The sequence below is a fragment of the Amblyomma mixtum genome, chromosome 10 (assembly GCF_055824585.1).
Source record: "Amblyomma mixtum isolate Tamu chromosome 10, ASM5582458v1, whole genome shotgun sequence".
Classification (NCBI taxonomy): domain Eukaryota; kingdom Metazoa; phylum Arthropoda; class Arachnida; order Ixodida; family Ixodidae; genus Amblyomma; species Amblyomma mixtum.
The window spans coordinates 176,348,924-176,368,572 of NC_143021.1; the positions used below are offsets into that span (position 1 = coordinate 176,348,924).

The 19,649-nt window shown below is 45.5% G+C and overlaps 1 protein-coding gene across 5 annotated transcripts in view; it reads left to right on the top strand.

The window, feature by feature from the left end:
* The window catches only part of LOC149327822 (activating signal cointegrator 1 complex subunit 1), a 33,824-nt gene extending 14,549 nt beyond the window's left edge, over positions 1-19,275 (top strand). For all 5 annotated transcript variants that reach the window (XM_089562760.1, XM_089562761.1, XM_089562759.1 and 2 more), the window contains 3 exons: positions 1,231-1,368; positions 5,417-5,636; positions 18,962-19,275. In XM_089562760.1, coding sequence (XP_089418886.1) covers positions 1,231-1,368; positions 5,417-5,636; positions 18,962-19,093 — 490 coding nt within the window. In that variant the 3' untranslated portion in view covers positions 19,094-19,275. The remainder of the gene's footprint in view (positions 1-1,230; positions 1,369-5,416; positions 5,637-18,961) is intronic.
* The last annotated feature ends 374 nt before the right edge of the window (positions 19,276-19,649 follow it).

Consider the following 19,649-nt stretch of genomic DNA (forward strand, 5'->3'; position numbering starts at 1 on the left):
AAATCATCATCCTGCCTGTTATAGAAGGTAAGTTATAAGATTTTGAAATCATCAATTTCTTCCCGTTTGTGGAGCGGCAAATTCAAAACCCTGTAACTCAACTTGTATGGTAGGCAGGATAATAATTTTGTCCTTATTGCATAGTTCGATGTTGAGACAAGCCAGTGACATGCATCCTAGCAAGTTTCCTCCAGCAAAATTTATTGAAGGTTCTTGGCAAAAAGTTACATAACATATTATATAAGTGCACAAGGACTTGTTTTACATAAAATCAAATTACATATTTGAAATCAGCAAGCAAAAATAGATGTTTCTTGACGATTCCATTATTGTGACTTCTTTAACAAATTTTTTTTTCTAAGACCAGCTTCCCTCCTTAAAGGTGCACTGAAGAAGAATCTGAACTCGTCTTTTCGCCGCGGGAACTCAATCTACACGTTCTGAGTATTCTTAGAAACTTCGATTTATTGCCCTGTGTGGCTGATTTTCCTAATTAAATCGAATTAACGTGTGGCTCCCGCCTTTTTTTTTTAATTCTCCCTCGTACGGTGGGCGGAGTCGACCAACGCGTGGAGTGCCTTGCAGCCAGCTCCGTGGAGGCTTTGCTTTCGCTTTATTTTGTTTTTTAGGTTTCCGTGAATAAATAGTTTCATTCGCAGATAATATAGCCGCAAAATAAGCCCGCAGAAATGAAAATACGTGCGGACTATTTGCTTCTATGGACTACTACGTATTACTCCGCCGATGGCAGAGCGGCAAGCCGCCGCGGGACTGGCTGAAAGGCACTCCCCGCGTTGGTCGTCTGCGCCCACAGTACGAGGGAGAATTAAAAAGAAAAGGTGGGAGCCGGACGTTGATTCGATTTAATAAGGAAAATCAGCCACACAGGGCAATCAATCGAAGTTTCTAAGAATGCTCGGAACGTGCAGATTGAGTTCCCGTGGCAAAAAGACGAGTTCAGAGTCCTCTTCAATGCACCTTTAAGGACGTCATATCCAAGGATGGTAGTGTGGGGTAGAGGAGTGCTATTAGTAGAAGATTTGCAGCTGATGTAGGGCAGGGGTAACTAATGATCAGCGAGAGGGGTCATTGCCCTGCAGTGGACGTACCCAGTCTGGCAGGGACGAATTGCTTTCAGTGCAGCGTGTTAACAGAGGTGAATGGTTACGAAGTGTGGCTATTTCGTCTTCTTGTTTTTAACCTCTACTTCTGATTCTCATTACTAAACAGGAACATCTTGGAGGATGCAGCACTGATGGTTCGCGTGCACGGCCTGGAGATAATGAACGACGACCCCAGCGAGGTTGACGTGCTGTATGCCAAGGTTTCGTCCTACAACAAGGAAGGGCCTTCGCGGTCTCCTGAGAAGTGAGTCTGCAGTGGAGTACAGAGTCGGACAAGTCGGTGTGGTTTGTTTTCTGCTGGCATTGCAAGCGTACGAGGAGCGCGTGGTATGGTACATGGGGTTTAATGTCTCAGAATGACGTGTGTTACGAGGGATGCTGTAATGGAGGGCTCTTGATTAATTTCCACGACCTACCGTTTCACCTTCATTGAAATGTGGCTGCTGTAGCCGGGATCGAAAGAGTCTGCTGGTTTCAACTACCTAAGTTATAAAGTGGGGTTTATTGCCACTGGTGGTTGTCGGAAATCAGAGCTATGACTGACTTTTTTGGCCAAGCCGAGCTGATAGTCTGTTGTGCGAGCGACACTTGTCTTCTTTGTCTGCCTTCGATGTTGACAGCCTAACTTTTTCACTGACATCTTGCCCGCAAAATTAATTGCATTCCCATCATTCTGTTACTCCTACTGACATCCACAAACACATCATCGTCATCAGCCTGACTGCAGGGCAAAGGCCTCTCCCATTTCTCTGCAATTAAACCTGTTCTTCGCCAGTTGCGGCCACCGTATCCCCGCAAACTTCTTGACCTCATCCGTCCACCTAACTTTCTGCCGCCCCGTGCTACGGTTGCCTTCTCTTGGAATCAACTCTCTTAACTCTTTCCCTACCATGGGGGAAATGGCCATTTTCTGAAGGTTTCAGTACATTTTTTTTTCTGCTAAAACTTTTGCATTCAATATTTATTGCGATACCCAAAAACAGAGCTGAATAAAGGTGCTTTCTATTCATACAAGTTTAAACAACAAATTGCATGTTGCAACAAAATTTTTTTTTTGCTAAAAACGAGATTTTAGGAAAAAATTGAACAAAACTTGCAAAGACACGCTTGTATTTAAAAATAAAAAAATGTTAAAAATTTTCTGAAATATGCAAAATGTTCGTTACTCTATTGGCCACTATCTGCAAAAAAAAAAATCATTTCTATCTTGAATAGTATTCATGCTACAAAACAATAACTGGAAACCCTACAGTTGTGCATCGCAACGCGGCCGCCTGTGTTTCAAGCTGGTTTCCATTATCACCGATGTGAAAACTGAATCATCTTCCGCGCCTTGCACCATTTTCAGGCTCGTTGTTGCACAGGTCGTCGATTAAATCACGCGCAGACTAAACGGAGTCCTGAGATTTGCTATCTTTTAGTGCGCGTGGCACGCGTGCGGAGGCTGCCAAGTGACTTTGATGGTACCGAATCTTCGGAGCGCGTTCAAAAAATGCCGTTTTATAGGGGGGAAAAAAACTATATCGGAAACAAAACGTCAGTTCTCCGGCTACAAGCCAGATTCGCATCGTGCCTGTAAGCAGCGCGGAAGGCTCCGAAGTCGAGTGGCGAAGGTGTCATCTGCGGGCAACATGGCGGGCAATGAGCGCAGATCAGCGTCCTCATTTCTTCGCGGCGAGTTAGAAAGTGCCCCATCGTGGGACAAAAGAAAACTACATCGGAAACAAAACTTTGAATCCTTGCCTACAAGCTGTATCTGCAGTGTTGTGATTAGCAACGCAGAAGGTTCTGAAATTGGAGCATGAAATCATCGTTAGTGGGCTAACGATGCTCAATGGGCGCGGTAGGGAAAGAGTTAAAGACCAGTGCTTATCATGCCTTCGCATTACCTGTCCGGCCCAAGCCCATTTTTTTCCTCTCAATTTCGACTAGGATGTCATTAACCCACGTTTCTTCTCTTACCCACTCAGCCCGTTTCCGATCTCTTAACGTTACACCTATCATTTTTCTTTCCATAGCTCGCTGCATTGTTCTTAACTTAATCTTAACCCTCTTTGTTAGCCTCCACGTTTCTGCCCTGTATGTGAGTACCGGTAAGATACAACTGTTGTATATGGTTTTATTGAGTGTGACTGCTTACACACAGTTCCACAAAAAAATGCTAAAATCTATGGTTTTCATGGAATCAGGGGAACTGGGGGCCTTAGCACTGAAGCGGGCACTAGTGGCAGAATTGAAAGTAACACCCATGACCTGGCTGCGTTCAGTTCGGAAAAGACACCGGGCACGACAGTTTCCTGTAGCTCTAAGCAGGCTGTAGCACTAAGCTTCGTTCCTAGTTGGCAGACAGTGTTACGCATCTGGCATCTCGCATGTGACATCTTTGCTTCGACGATGCTGCGATTTCCTTTTGAAATTGGCGACTTTTTTTTTTGCTGGGCTAAAAACGAAACTCCTGACCGATGACTAAAAATGCTGCGTTATTTCAACTTTATTTTGGTGTGCTTAGTGCTTTCCGCACTGAATGTGGCCAGGTCACAAGCGTTACTTTCATTTTTACCGCCAGTGGCCACTTCATTGTTCTAGCCTGGTTACATTCGTGGCACCATCGTATGCTGTGTTTTAAAGCGCTGCTGTCGCGTCACGCAAGCGCGTGGTCACATGGGATTTCTTTGCGCACAGTGCACGTCAGAATAAAAACTGATGGACTAGATGTTTCTTGGGCCGCTCTACAATTTTGGCATTGAATTTTCACTGGAAACAGAATAGCTCAAAAGTTAATTTTTCAGTTTAATTAGATATTCAATTGAACAAAATGAAAAAATACTCTGGGTAACTGCACACAATGATGAACAACGTGGTTGAAGTTGCCTGCACGTGTCTTGCCTCAGCATGTTTTTAATCAATGGCTAGCGTTAGTTGAAACACCTAATATAGGTCTTTTTGTAAATACTTTTATCAGTGTGCATGAAAAATTTGAGTTCGTATTGTCACTAGTTTTAGGAAAAGCTACTACTTGTGTCATCCATGTATTGCTGGAGTCAGCATTGTTCTCACAGTTGCAACAAATTGTTTAGTCATTCTCAGAGATGGGTCCGAGAGATTGGCTTCGAAAGTAGGTCAGTTAGCACTACTTCATCTCTTTGTCAGATACAAATGAGAGTCTGTTTAATCATCTTTATGTGTACTAGTACAGTCATCAGGGAATGAAGTACGATTATATGAGTGCGTGTTCTTGAGAGGCACTCAAAAACGTGCAACTAGCAGACGTCTAGGTAGAAGGTTCTAAGTCTAGCTTCTAGGTGAAAGTGCCTTTGTATCGTTGAAGGCCTTCAAAGGCATCACCAGGCATCAAACGCACGCAAGGCCTCGAGCTCATAGTATATTGCATTTCAGCCATTGATGATTGTGCTTTCAATCATGTTGACGTAGTTGTTTGTGAGTGGCCACACCCTGTTTCTTTTTCTGAAAGTGTTCATGTTACTGCATGAAAATAGCTAATTAGGCTGGCTGGTTTGTCATCTTGTGAAAAACAACCATGCACAGATGAGGAACAAATGAAATGTAAGCACTGCTGCTGTGTGCTTCCATCGTTGTTCACCTGTGCACACTATTCTTTCTCAAGGAGGCTTTCACACTAGCATTTGTGTTTTTAAATCACTCTTATCGGGGATGAAAGCACATCCCTTTTGCTCAGGTACAGTGTTCCCAGCCCTGGTACCCACTGTGGTGGCTCATTAGTCGCAGTGTTTGACCAGTGACCCTAAGGTTGTCGGACGAAATCTTGGCCACGGCGGCCGCCTTTTGTTGGAGACAAGACGCAAAGCACACTGTTGTGCTGAGCATCGCTAGTGCTTGTTAATGATTCCCACGTGGTAGATGTTAATTCGGTGCCACTCTACTGCAGTGTCCTTCATGTTTTAGGGGAGATTATGGTTTATGGAGTTCAATGCCCCAAAGCGACTCAGGCTATGAGGGACGCCGTAGTGAAGGGCTCCGGAAATTTAGACCACCTGGGGTTCTTTAACATGCAATGACATCACACAGTACACGGGCCTCTTAAATTTCACCTCCATCGAAATCCGACCGCTGCGGCCGAGATCGAACGCGCGTCTTTCGGGTCAGCAGCCGAGCGCCATAACCACTGAGTCACCACGGCAGCGGGAGACTAGGGTGCTAAACAGCGCATGTGCTGTTCTCAGTCCTGACATTTCTCCGGCGGCCTGCTGGCACAAGCGAACGCACGGCTTACTCCGACACCGCCTTTGTGTCGCGCGTGCGTGTGTGTCCAGGTGCAAGCTGCAGCAGCTGGCTGACGGTGTGGCCCAGCGCTTCCTGGACTCGGGGCTGATGCTGCGTCAGCAGGAGCGAGGCCGGGGCCCCGAGCATGTCAAGCTGCACATGACGCTCATGAACACCCGGCTGCGGGAGCAGCGCTTCGCCACCGAGAACACGTCCCTGCCGCCAGCCCGCAAGCCACGCAACTCGTTCGACGCCACAGCCGTCATGAAGGTAAGCCTGCCCATCCCACCATGCAGTGTTCGTCCTCTGTCTACACGTCAGCAGTTTCTAGTCTTTCTAGCTTCGGGGAACCCCGGCGGCTTTCAGTAGGTGCTGTGGAACCCCCCCTTGTGTCTTGGCGTCAGTCCCTTCTTGCTTAACCCTTTCAGGCACCATTTTTTGTTTTGGCTGAATTCAATTATTTTTTCACCTAAGTATAATATTGAGGCCTCAAGAAAGGGAATTTGTTAGTTTTCGAACGTAAAACACCAGCAGGTAAGTTTTTACAACGATGTGGAGAATTCCGTACAAAGTGTCAGATTTGTTAGAAATAATAGCATCTCAACCTTGTTGTGTGTCAGATAAACACCCTAGGGATCGTGGAATCACTTTGTTTCGAAGATTCACATTACGCTCGAAATTGAGCAAAAACAATGTTTTCACTCGCGGCAAAATCTGTCTGCACAAAAACGGCGGACAAAATGCTACCTAGCTCACTCTTGTGTGAAATATTATTTACTGCATTCGCTGCATGGTACAAAAAAGCAACTTATTTGCAACAAGAAGGGTGCTCAATTTGACTGAAATAATGAAATCGCTGTTCAGTGCTCCAGTTTCTCCGAAAAAGCTGTAAGTTTGCCGCTTACACAGTTGTGTACAAAGTGCCTGAAAGGGTTGAGGGTCATCCACATAAGAGCATGCAAATGCACTGCCCTTCAAAAAATGCGCAAATTCAGTGAGTAATGACTGGCTGTTAGTGAAAGTTGGCTGTGGGAAATTATGTTGTGATTAGTCCAGAAATAGAGCTACAGGAACACAAAAAGTACTCCAAGGAACAATTTCAGAATGGTAGGTCTACACCATAGCCTGCCTTGTAGTGATTCATGTCTGCGAGACCATTTAGGAAGCAATGAAAAGGCAGTGTTGGCTGAATTGCACTCCGCTGCCACTGGCAGTGCCAGTAAGGTTGGGGTTGCTGTGCAGTTGTTTAACTGCACAAGGTGCAGAAATTCTTCTGTATATATCTATCTCCTGTGGCCGACTTTCAGAATTTCGCACAGTCATAAGTGTCACCAAGGGGCTTCTCTATCAACTCTAGGCGTTAACCTTTCGAGCTGCTCTGAGAAGTTTGTTTGGCTGCTGTGGGTGATGCAACGATTGTAGGGCTGTAAATGTTAGACCAGCCTGTGTTAGCCTACCTTTACCATTGACAATAACACACCGTATGTCATTATGCTACCGGATAAATGGAACGTTAAGGTTCTCAGACTGGCTTCCACGGAACCCCACCTTGGGGCTTCTGCATCAACTGCGGGCATTTACCTTCGAGCTGCTCTGAGCAATTTGGCTGCTGTTGTTAATGCAACAATTTGTAGGACTCTAAATGTTAGTCCAATAGGGTCACCCAATCTTCGCCAACTACTCTAACAGATTTGAAGTAATTATACAGGCCAGTGTCCAATTGTTGTTGCTGGCAAAATGGAACTGCACATCTTGCATTGGAAGTTCTCAGACTGGGTTCCATGGAACCCTTGAGTTCTTGGAGTGCTTTTTTGGTTCCCGAAGCACACATATTCACACAAGCCTCAATATGCACCTTTCCTTTTCCCACTTTATTCTGGAACTAATCGTGCAGCAATTACCAGAGGTGTACAGATATCAATTTTTCGTTGCGAAGCAAGTACGAACAATAAAAATTGGGCGCGGACCGAATTGTACATTTCGAATAAGTACAGGTGGTTCAAACTAAAGATAAACACTTTTCCACAGAATGCAGCTATGAAATGAAACGGAGAGATTGCAAACAAAAATTCACTCATCATTATCATAATTGACTATACCTGTAAAGCTCACCAGGCACTAAATAAATGAAGGGGAATGATGTAGTAGCAGTAGTAATAAACTTTATTTTGTAGACTAATGCCTCGTTTACAATTCTTTGGATAACTATTGCATTCAGCCAGAATAAAGTGATATCGCATTTTGACCTAATGCTTGCTTGACAAAGGAGCTTACTGAATGCTGTCATGAACCATTGTAAAATGTAATACCTTCATTGCATTGTAAATGTAATGTAATGCATTGTAATTCCTTCACAGAGCAGTGACACATCAGCGTTTGGTTATTGGAAGGGCAAGGGATTGCTGGCAAAACGCAAGACGACTCACGGAACTGACATAAGGGCAGTAACCTGAGCTGCAGTGGGAGCGGTACCATCCCTTCTATGCTCCCTTGCAATGCCTGAAGATAAAGCGTCAGTTGTGGAATGCCACCCCAAGCATGGCGTCCACGACTCATAGCCCCCATAGCCCTCGCACATAGGTTGCACCGGACTGTACGTCTCGAGTTGGGGCCCAAATGCTTTTGAGAACTGAAGGCGGAAAAACGAAACCACACCGTTAGATGCTCCAACGCTCGAGCAGCGCTGTACGCGACGTGGTTGTGCAGGCTGGCATCGGGCCCAATGTTTCTGCCATGCACCTTTCAATGCAACAGCGTTAGAGCCAGGGTTGCCAAGTCCTCAGAGAAGCGCCAAAAATTCCTGAGTAGTAACCGAAAAAGTTGCCAACAGGGACTAACATGTCATTTAGTAGCAAAAGAATCGCCATGGTACAAGAAAACGACAGTTTTTATTTACAGTGATGCCTGCATTAAAGACCTTCTCCAGAGAAAACGATGTCTTTGTTTGTCATAACTGAAAGCACCGCTATTCAGGGCTATCATAACTAAAAACACTGTGATTTCGAGCGACCGTAAGGAAAAACAATGCTCATTCTCGATGATCGTTGCTGAAAGCACCTCCATTCTCTTGTATGTGCCTACTGTGGCCAAGGTGATTCAGGGAGTTGTGACAGGGTGTCCTCGGACTGAATTATTCAAAACTCCTACCTTCGCGCACTGCCAAACGCATAGCCGGTCTGGCAGTGAAGAGGCATCAGGTGCGTGCTATGATGTAGATAGCGTGAAGGATGGATGGGGAGGAAGGGATGCGTTGCACAGCGCAGCTCACGCTGTCACCTCTTTGCCCCCAGGAAGATGAAAAATCTGGGAGTTTTTATGTAAAAAGAAGGAACGGGCCAAAGGTTGTTTATTTTTCGCCCATATATACGTACTGTGGACAAATGAAGGATAAAGAAAAGGATGTTATCACATGTTTTTGTGGAAAGATTTATCAAAATGACTAGTTCACCCTTTTCAGCAGTGTTTGAGGCTTAGTGGGCTCATGATTTAAAAACAGTTTTTAAATCATGAACCAACTAAGCCCCAAACCCTTTCTTCTACAGTGGGCTTATCACCTGTCCCGTCTCCTTGTGGGTTCGGGTGTTGAAGTGTTGCACTACAGAATCCCATTTTTAATTCATTCTTTTTGCGGGTGTAAAATGACTAGGTAAGAAGTCTTGACCAGGTAAAACATCACAAAGCACAATATATAGAACACACAGGTGAACTAAAACAAATGCAAACACCACGTCAGCATTGGTAACTTGCACACAGGTTTTACTGTTAACTTTTTACACCATTTCACACAGCACTTCAAACATAGAGCTGGCGGCACCTCTCAGGCGCAATTTATTGTCTTCAGGCTCACTTTTATTTTTCTTTCTTTTTAAATCCCTTTCTAACATATCTCTTCAGGGTCGCAACAAGCTGTTCATTGCACATTCTGTCTCGTAAGTCACTCTTGGTCAGTGTCGCTGCTGAAAGGCTCGTTTTGCCTCTGCGTTGGACAGGGGCAAGACGAGCGGTTCCATATCACCTTCCACTATGTCTTTCATCGGATTCTGACTTGATGGTAGGCATGTTTGCGTTTTCACTTTCAACCTGCCGCAAGTAGCTCACTTGCTCCTCAATCTGGTGCTCTAGGCAAGGGAATATACTGCATGGTAAAGTTTTCAATCCCTGCATGTCATGCGGGCGTAGAATTGACAGTGAACTAGTAACTCGCAGTTTGCACAGCAGCAACATAGAGTTCGGGAAGCACTTCCTGCAAGTCGTACGAGAAAGCTTTAATGAAAGCAAAGCATTGCTGTGTCAAGGACTGTTGTTCTTCAGTGCTGAGGTTTATTCTACAAATGTAGTCTAGAACACTGCTGCCTAAATCAGCGTTGTCAAGGCCCAGATTCGCTGTTTTCTAGATCCAGATTGGAAAGGCTAGAGCTGCCATGCTCTCATAGCACACATGGCTTCAGGATCCTGGACAGAAGCCACTTGAAAAGTTTATGCAGCTCTTTTGAAGATTCCCAGTGTATCAACATCCTCCCCTTGAAAGAGCTTATTTACTCTTCTTATATCAGCAAGGATCAGTTTCAGAAACAGAAAGTGCACATAGTTTCTCTCGTCACTGTACATTTTCATTTCCTTAACAAGGCAAACACTGTACGTTTTTTTCTGAAACACTTAGGAAGTGTGTCGAGAGGGCCGTACTGCGATAGTACGCATTCATTGCAATCTCCTGCCAGGAGCCGTCTTGTGCCTGTAGGGCACCAGATGGCTTGTGGCAGCAAATGGGGAAAGGATCTTCAGGGGTTGTGTCCTTTCTAGGGCTGCACTGCTCTTACAGTAAGAACACTCCTGTAGATGCTTTGCCTCATGCTGCTGTGAGCAAATTAGTTGCTGGAGATCTCCTTTACAGCAAAGTCGAGGCTTGCAGGCATTGCCTCCATTGCCTTTGATACGACAAGGCCCAGAGAACAGCGCGCACGCCTCTTTGTTTGCAGTGCAGTCAGCTGTTGCCGAAGCAGTAACAAGATTCAATGCCGGCAAGGAGTATGCCACCAAAGCTATTCTGCAGCAGCTGAGCGTAAATCATGGCACTGCAGCTATTGAAAGGTCAGCCGAGAAGGATCGGCGCCGGCTTGCAACATCCGATGCAAAGCATCTACAAGCAGAAAGGTTCCGCAGCGCTATGAAAAGAAAGCGCACAACTGAAAGAGACTCTGATTAGTACATGCCTGGTGCATTCTAAGGATGAACCCTTGCAGATTCATGGCTGTTATTGGCCATAATAAAGTGTTACTGGGTTCTCAAACTTCTTTTCTTGATTTCTCAAAATGGATTTTTTCGCTACACTGGCAACCCTTGCCCATGATATCTTGAGATCTACTAGTCCAATTTGCATGATTTTTTTTGCATTTGAAAGCTTATGAGATGCTTTGAGCAACCATACTAAAACATATACATATTTCTGTGCATAAATATAAATTACAATCAATTTATCTGGTTCTAGAAAATTCAGAAGAGCAAGTTGCTGGGCTAGTTGGTGCTGTTGCATCGTGCTGGAGCAGCGCAAAGGACGGGACACAAGAAACAAGGAAACAAGCGCCTGTGTACGTCCTTCCTTGTTTCTTGTGTCCCGTCCTTTGCGCTGCTCCACCACGATCTAGAAAATTGCATTTTCAGACTGGAAATTTCTAAAGGCTGTAACTTTTCTAGTGATTGATCTAAAATTATACCTGTGCTATGGTTGCATTCCCTGGTCCTTCTAGAGCAGGGGTTCTCAAACTGGGTTCCGTGGAACACAGGGGTTCTTCGGGCTGTCTTCTTGTGTTCCGCGAGAACCCTCACCGGCCCTGACCCGGCAGCTGATATGAGACTGGCTCTGAGTGCTACTCAGCCACGCTTTGACTTGCTCTTAAAAGGGAAGCAGTACCACCCATCACATTAGTATTTGTATTAATCTGTGCAATAAACATTTAACCTCTGCAACTTTACCTTTGCAAAAATGCACTCGACAACATTGCTGGTAAGTGAAAGCGGGGGTGGGGGTGGGGGGGTTCCCTGGAACTTATTGAAGGCTTTTGGGGTTCCTCCAAGCAAAAAAGTTTGAGAACCCCTGTTCTAGAGCATGCCCATGTAAAATACAGGCCAGTATTTCCGCTGCAAGTTGCCATAATTTTGGGTCAGAAGACCCAACATGACACTTGAAATATCTTGACATCTATATAAGCCAGGTAAAATCTAGTTGCAAATTTGTTATCAGCAGAAGAAACTACATCAGGCGTAAAAATGTCTACTTCATAACTTAAGAAATAAGAAAAAAAGCTCAAAAAGTGTCTCCCCTTAAGTGAACTCTCGCAAAGGACCGCTTGCACTGCACCAGATATGGTATCCGCTTTTTCATCCTTTGCCCCCTTCAAATCAAGAAAAGTGATAGTTATCCTGCTCGCATTATTGTTGTAAAATGGGAACTGAAACACCCACAACTTTCTTCCTTGAAACATCGATTAACTCATCAACCAAAAGCAGTGGGTATGGCTTGACCTGCCGCGGTAGCTCAGTGGTAAGGCGGTTGTCTACCGAGCCGGAGTACCCGGGTTCGAACCCGACCGCGGCGGCCGCATTTCGATGGAGGCAAAACGCAAGAGGCGCCCGTGTGCTGTGCGATGTCAGTGCACGTTAAAGATGCCCAGGTGGTCGAAATTCTCTTTCTCTCTTTCTTCTTTCACTCCCACCTTCCTCTCTTCCCTTAAGGCACAGTTCAGGTGTCCGCCCAGATATGCAAGACAGATACTGCGCCATTTCCTTTCCTCAAAAACCAATTTATGGCTTCCCTGCATCTGTTGTCCTTCAGTATGCCAGAAAAGTGTGGTGTGTTAAGCTTTGTTATCAGTGCAGCGCATTTGGTTCTTTCCATTACGAGGTTACATTGCAGCTCACCTGCGAGAAGTTTGGTAAGCTCATCCACACAACTGATGGGCATGTGGCAAGCGGAGAATACTGTAGCAATCTTGAGAGCACACCTTTTTTTATCTGCACTGAACATCAGAGTTGGTGCAGTAGCCTCCTGCAGCCTCTGCTGGTAACTTGGGACCTACCCTGTTAGGTGCTACCCTGTCTCGGCATATTTTGCGACATTGATGTAATGGGCTCTTGTTTCACAGTTGCAGAGCTTGCATCTTGTCGATGTCATTGCCTTGAACAGATGCGACCCGAACTGGAACACAATTAACAGAGACGCATGGGGTATTTATAGTGTGTGCAACATGTCACCTCTTGAAAGCTACAGCAAATATGTTATTCACATTTCAGATTTGGAAGGCATCCTTGTTTTCAGCCTCGGGTCATCCAGCCACTGTTTCCGGAATACCTTGCAGGCACTCACGTGCTTTCCCATAGTTAAACCTCAGCACATCAGTGCACTGTTGTTTTGAACCCACCGTCACTTGTCTCCAGACATTCCTGTCCAAAATCTTGTGTATACCGTATTTACTCACGTAATTCGTGCACTGTTTTTTTTTTTTTTAATTTGAGGCTTCAAAGGGGGGGGGGGGGGGGGGGGCAAATTTTCAAAGGAGGGGAGGGGGGGTGCAAATTACACAGAAATTTTGCGAACAAATCCTTAAAAAACTCTTCAAAGGTCATAATGCGTGTTATATGCTGCATGTTGCTGCCTGTACATCGACCCGAAATTCAGACGTTTTGCTGGCCAGAAAAAAAAATTGACTCAAAATACAAGACTCATACCACCACAGACCCTGCCCCCCCATTACACCGTTGCATAGTTCCCTGCGGGATGCATGAGGGTGTGTGCACAGCTCAAAGCTGTAAACACGCAGCAATACAATTGTAAAGGCAGTAGTCACAGGCAAATGGAAATAAAAGGCGATAAAACAGCACCGTTGTTTGGGGCCCGGCCGGCTAGTGGCAAACAGAACAGCAAACGGTTCCGTAGTTTCAGATTCTGGCATTTGCTGGAGGTTACTGTAAGCTCGCTCTCGCAGCTGTTCGTCCGGGAAAGCAACCGCCAGCACTAGTGATTTGTGTCAACACCACGCAGTGCGTCCCCTCGCCACTCACGCCTTTTGTAGCTGCACACAGCAATGTGCCCATGCCGATCCTCCCAATTTCACAAGCTTGCCTTCGCACCCACATGTACACTGGTGGTCTGGCGCAGCTATGAACTCCAAAAAGAGCTAAAAAAAATTGGCTGGGATTCAACCTGGCTGAACCTAGTTTGCAGAGCGGAAGCTCGAAGCGGAGGCAATGGCAGCGTCCGCTACCAGCTTCCTCTGTCGTCGTTCACACCGCTGCCGCCGCTGCTTCTCCAGACGAGCTTCTCATTCTTCGGTTTCTGCTTCAATCTCAGCACTTTTGCTCGCTCTATCCTTTGCCAACAGGCCCTGTCAACGTTCTTGATCATAAGAATCATCAGATTCAATCAGTCGTCTACAATGCACAGCTGAAGCACTGGTTCCAACTTGCGTTATCAAGTTGGGAGGACTGGGAGGCCGTGCTCTCGTCTCTGGACCCAACATCACAGCTTGCTGCGGTGCTTCGGGGTGCCGACGTCGTGAACAAACGTCAAATGAACGTTTCGACATAGAGTGGGACCATGCGGTGGTCCAGGGACCCAAGAGGGGTCTAAACACACTTGCCTCAATAAAGTTTTTCTTTCTCTCTCTCTCTCTCCAGTGCGCAACTCCTCTGTGGCTATCTGTGAACGTCAAGCAACACTTCACGCTTTTTCTTATCAGATGAACGGCGAGTCACGTGGTTCAGCGTAACTGCGAGCTGAGCGTTGAATCACGTTGTTCAACGCAGTTGCGAAGGCGAGCGAATGCCGCCGGCTCAAGGAATAACGGAAAGGCAAAGTCGAGGAAAGCAAAAGCTGTGCCAAAGTTAACAATGTTTGAGGAAACCGTATTCTTTGTCAGTCAGTAAAATAGTAGGGGTGCTGGCACATTGGTCCCCGGCTTTGCCAGTGGTATGGTATGGCATCAGACACGGGGAGTCCAGGGGTTGGCGAGTAAAATGACTTCATTGGTGAGGTGCCAGCTGCAGAGCAGTCAGAGCACGTGGAAAGTTTCCACTGCTCTGTGGTCGGCGCGTCGAGTCATGTGACAAGGTGCCTGACTTGGCTGTGGGGGTTCAGGAGCGACGAAGGAGCACTTCTCAAAAAGAAAGAGGCTCCAAGACGGATGCAGGCATTCCATAATGGTGCTTGTGGAGTTGTGGAGGAAGGCTAAGTGACTTCTAACACTATCGCATAAGACTCCCTTAGGGTTGGTTTGGAGTTTTAAAATTTTTTTTTTGTTGCTGTGGCCTAAGGTACACAGCTTCTAGAGTCCAACGATGAAAATTGAGAGTGATCGCCATTTCTTCTTTGGTTTCTCCAATCTCCACCTTTCCTTCACAAACTAAACCACTTCCGCGCATGCCGTGTATATTATAATAGGGATCTGAAACAATGAGATGGTGCCAGTGAGGTTCACAGCCAGCTGTCAACTACATCATGGCACGACACAGTGACGTGCCATGTGGTGATGCATTCAATTTTCCAGTGGTGATGCGTTCAGTTTTCCAACCCACAAGCCTGCCGCGTTCGCACCGTGGTTGCTCTTGCTGGCCGTCGGCGTATTCATTTTATGCAAGGCTTAGTATTACCGCGTATGGTCTTTTGCTGCATGCTGGCAGGTGATTCTGTGAGAAAGGAGCAAGTTAACTCGTGAGAGGTGCAAGTCGCTACCATTTGGAAATTTCACCATGTCTAGCCGTGAGTTTAGCGATGGTTAGCAATCATTATCGGCAGCAGCAGCCTGAGTACACGCACTGTGGGACTAAGGCCTCACTTATATCTCTATAGGACCGAATCGATAGATGGATGGAAGATGGGAGTGTCCTCTTTGAAATGGTGTGGTGGCAGTTGCCACCATGCTCCCCTTTTTTTTCTTGATATTTCTTTAACGGTGTAATAAATCAGTCTATAAATTCACCACTGTCTTTAAATGCGATTTTATTCCTGTACTCTTAATCTTATGTCACCTCTCTGCCTTTGAGCTGCCAATCATCCAATCAATATTTGCTAACTTCTGCCAATGATTCATTCACATGATGATTGTTATTTCTAAACCTTAGAGCCCCGGGGTGCCCCTCATGCCACCAGGTGAAGTATGTTTGCCAAGCCTGGTCTCCAAAGCTCCCTCCCATCATTTCTGCGAAAATTCCTTTGTACATTGGTGTGGTGAGCTTATTTTGCGAGCAGTAGTTAAGAGCAATACTGGCTACGCCTAGCAAGAGCAGGTAGGGGTAAGTCATTGTAGACACGCCTTCTGAGCTCCACTTGACCTGTTAAATCAGCGACTAAAGGAGACCGGTCAGCATGACCGTGTCGTCTTTATTGGAGCCGGTGCATGCAGAGACCATGCGTACTTCTGTGAGGGCCTAGAAGAAGCCAGCACTGCACCTAACTATTATCCCACTGTTCATCGCATGTTGAGTAAAGAAACTTCATTCATGGTTGAACACGTGCAGAAAACTGCTCCCCCATTTTCACCTGCTATAGTCGGCAAAAATGGCGGACGAGGAGGCTTGGTGCATGCGCTGGAAAAAGATCAATTAACCCTATCTTCTGCCAGCCGTGGCCACCTCATCCATCCCCGCAAACTTTTTAATCTCCTCCGCCCACCTAACTTTCTGCCACCCCCTGTTGCGATTCCCTTCCCTTGGAATCTAGTCCATTACCCTTAACGACCATCGGTTAGCTTGTCTTCGCGTTACATGATCAGCCCAAGCCCATTTCTTCTTCTTGATTTTGACTAGGATGCCATTAACCTGCATTTGTTCCCGAATAATTACTTGTCATTGTGGTTTGTAGCGTGTTTGTTATTAAATATTTGTACACTAATAACTCTAAGTGAATAGTCACCTTTTTTATACCACAATGGAATGTGCGAAACAGTGATGTATTTGTACCTGTCTGCCTTCACTTTCCCTCTCTCCTCAGTTCATGTGTTGTGAGCCAACGTTATGTGTGCGTGAATGCAGTATTGAGCCAGACTGTTGCATTGTTTAGATCAGTTGATGTACCGTGAAGTGCGCAGGATTGATGTCCAGTTCGGCAAACGTGATGATTGAGCTGTTCATTGACTGGCTGCATGGGCTACATCATCATCATCATTTATTTTACCCTTAAGGGCCTCTATTGAGGCATTACATGAGGGGCATAAGTGCTTAAGCGGGCCACGAATGTATGTGCGTGATACTGCGCAAATAAAATAACAACTCCCAAGCAGGCTGTTTCCCTGTACAGCCAGTCATTATTAACTGCAATTGGCATTTTTCGAGGAGACCATGCATCTGCATAAAAGCTCATTTTTTTGTGTGCACTGTTGTGGTGCACACATGGCCGTTCATGTAGCAATAAGCTCTGGAACTCCCCATTGGTCAACAAAGTCTATGCAGTTTCATTGTCCACTCCATATAATCTGCGACAAAAATGTAGGAGCAGCAGAAGAGAAGAAGTGGTAGCATTTCAAATTTAACCTGTTGCAACACTTCTTTCTCATGCTTGCGGCATCCCGCCTCCCCCCCCCCCCCCCCCCCCCCACTCTTCCGATCGTCACAGCTGCAGAGCTCTAGGGTTGTCTTTGTGGGTACAAAACTGTTCAAAATTAGCTATGATATAGTGTGTTTAAACCTGTGGAGCACCTCAAAGTCTACATAGTTTTCAACTGTGAAGTGACTGTCCTCGTCTCTGCTTTGCCCTTTGTCCTGGCATTTTTTTTTTTCATGCACTTCTTTGATTACCTGAACCTGTAATGACCTCAGACATATGTATACAAGAAATTACGTGAGATATATGACTAGTTCTTGTTGCCTAGTTGCAGCTGTTTAAGCACCTGTGTTTAAAAGTGTAGTCTTTGGAGGAAGACTTCCTCGCTAGGTAAAACTTAAAGTGGTTGGGGTATTCCATTCTAGCTGTTGAAGGAAACGAGAGAAAAACGCTGGTTTTTCAGATCCCAAGAAACATAGCTCTATCAGCATCAGCCTCCATCACATCGTGCTGCGTGTTATTGTCACTGTGCCTTTTGTCCAGAGGGTCATATATAGAGCAGGTTTGAAGGATACAGGGGAAGCATGGTGTTCATGTAGCCCGCAAAACCTGGTTGATTGATTGATTGAGTCCTTTTGTTGAGCTAGCAATGTTCTTTTAACTTGACCTTACGAACACTTATTCATTGCTGCTGCCGAAAGATTGGCCCCATGAAAGAAGAGTGTCACAAGTTAGTGTAACAGCTAGGTTGTATATGCCCTGTCACATGTGTCGACAAAACAGAAGATGCAGCACTCTGAGGAAAAAGTTCCATAAACCGCAGCATCACTCTGGTGATGCTCAAGTGACTGACACTGACGATGATACACTAACAAGGCCTTTCATGGAGTCGTAGCATGCCTGGACAATGTCGAAAGCTGTCAACAGTTAGCTGGGGTTGCCAACTGTGTACACCCATGGCCACCGTTGCTTTGTAATGCTGTTGCTCTGTGATGCAGTAGTAATCAACACTGAAAAAAAAAAAAAATCTCATTTGGGTTTGGCTGGTGGTGTCACTCATTGCCCTTTTGCCGACTTTTCAAAATAGCACTGGTAAACAAAACTACTGAGCAACGGTAAGCAAGCTGCTGGAATAAGTCGCAATAGCGCTTGAAGCCCACCATTGTGCTTCATTCTATGTCATGTGTTCAGTGTGGCACATCTTTTTTTTCCTGTAAGTAGTTTTCCAAAGTAACAAGCTGTTCAACTTCAGTACAGCATGATTAAAAGAAACTATTTTTCATTTTGTGTACAGACTGCTTGCTGATAGTACCTGTTGCTTTCCTGATTGATGGCATGGTTTTCATCATTGTCATTGCGAGTTGAGTACACTGTTGGAGAGAGGCCTGTCTCAGTGACCTCCTTTTGTTCCTGCCTTGCGCCACTCATAGCCATGTCATTCAAGCAAATTTCCCCGGGTCGTTATAATATCTGACTCTCAGTCACCCCAGATTGTGTTCCGCTCTCTGGGTGCTTTCTTCTCCTGGCACTGTTAACAGGCTGCCTGTTGATATTTGTTCATTTTGCACCCTCCCCATTTGCATTCCTTCTTTCCGATTCAGCTAGAGTATCCTCAACTCGTGTCTACTCTTCTGTTTGCGCTGCCTTCTTTCTGTGGACGTTGCATAGTCATTTTCTTTTCCATCACTCGTTGCCCTGTTCTAGCCTTTTTGCTATCCTAGCTCAAGGTTTCCTCTGAACAGCTTTCATGTGCTGTTAGCTGGCAGTAGAAATGTGGTAGATAAGGGTGTATCTCTAGTCCTGATCTCTACCCCATTTAGGGATTCTAAAGCTTCTCGGCCTATACCCATTATATAAAGATACGCCTCTTATTATTTCGCACTACACAAGTTACATAACATAAACTTGAATAAAAGCCGTGGTGCAGTTTGTTGTACTGTTCCTTGTTTTCACACATGGAGGGAGATCAAAACTTGTCACATTGGTCACGATGGAGGCATGTTAAATTTGCTCTACACATTCCCGCGGTGATTCATGTTTGCTTTGTGTTTTTGTGTTTGTGCAGCGCAACCGTGATTTCGCCTTTGGGAGGATCCACATTCCAAGCATCAATGTGGTTGACCCCCACAACTGTGACAGCGATGGTTTCTACAAGAGGATTGCCACGCTTTATCTGCCTAAGCAGCAGCATTCGTAATAGCCCCAGTGGAGTGGCCTTTGAAGTACTGGTGCAATAATTTTAAGCATTTTGCCTGAATAGTACAAATTAGTGCTGAGCAGGCGTAACAAAAGCATATGTTGTCTTTCATGGACAGAGAGGTCAGTCACTATCTCTGGTTAATGTTACTGAAATAAAGACTTTCCTGTGTTTTTACTCAACTGTGTGCCTCTGATGTTCTTCAATTATTGCGGTTGTGGTTGCACGTTTGAGAAATATATCGCATGTTCGAGGCTTTAGCACGAATATTTATTCGTTCTAAAACCTGCCACTGAGCTAACTGATAAGATATGACCGCTGTTTATACTGTTTTCAAAAGGTAAACTAGAGAATCACTCGAGTTCCAACAGTGTGATCTCTCAGTATTTGCGCGGTATCCGCGAAGCGGTAGGACCAAAAAAAAAAAAAAAGTAATAACCCTTTCGTGGCCAGCATTCGTGTTCTTTTAATCGAAGGCGTCACGCCGAGCACAGACTGCGCAGCACCCAAGGAAGGAGCGAATTCCCGCCATTTTTATTGTAACGCTGCCTTTTTT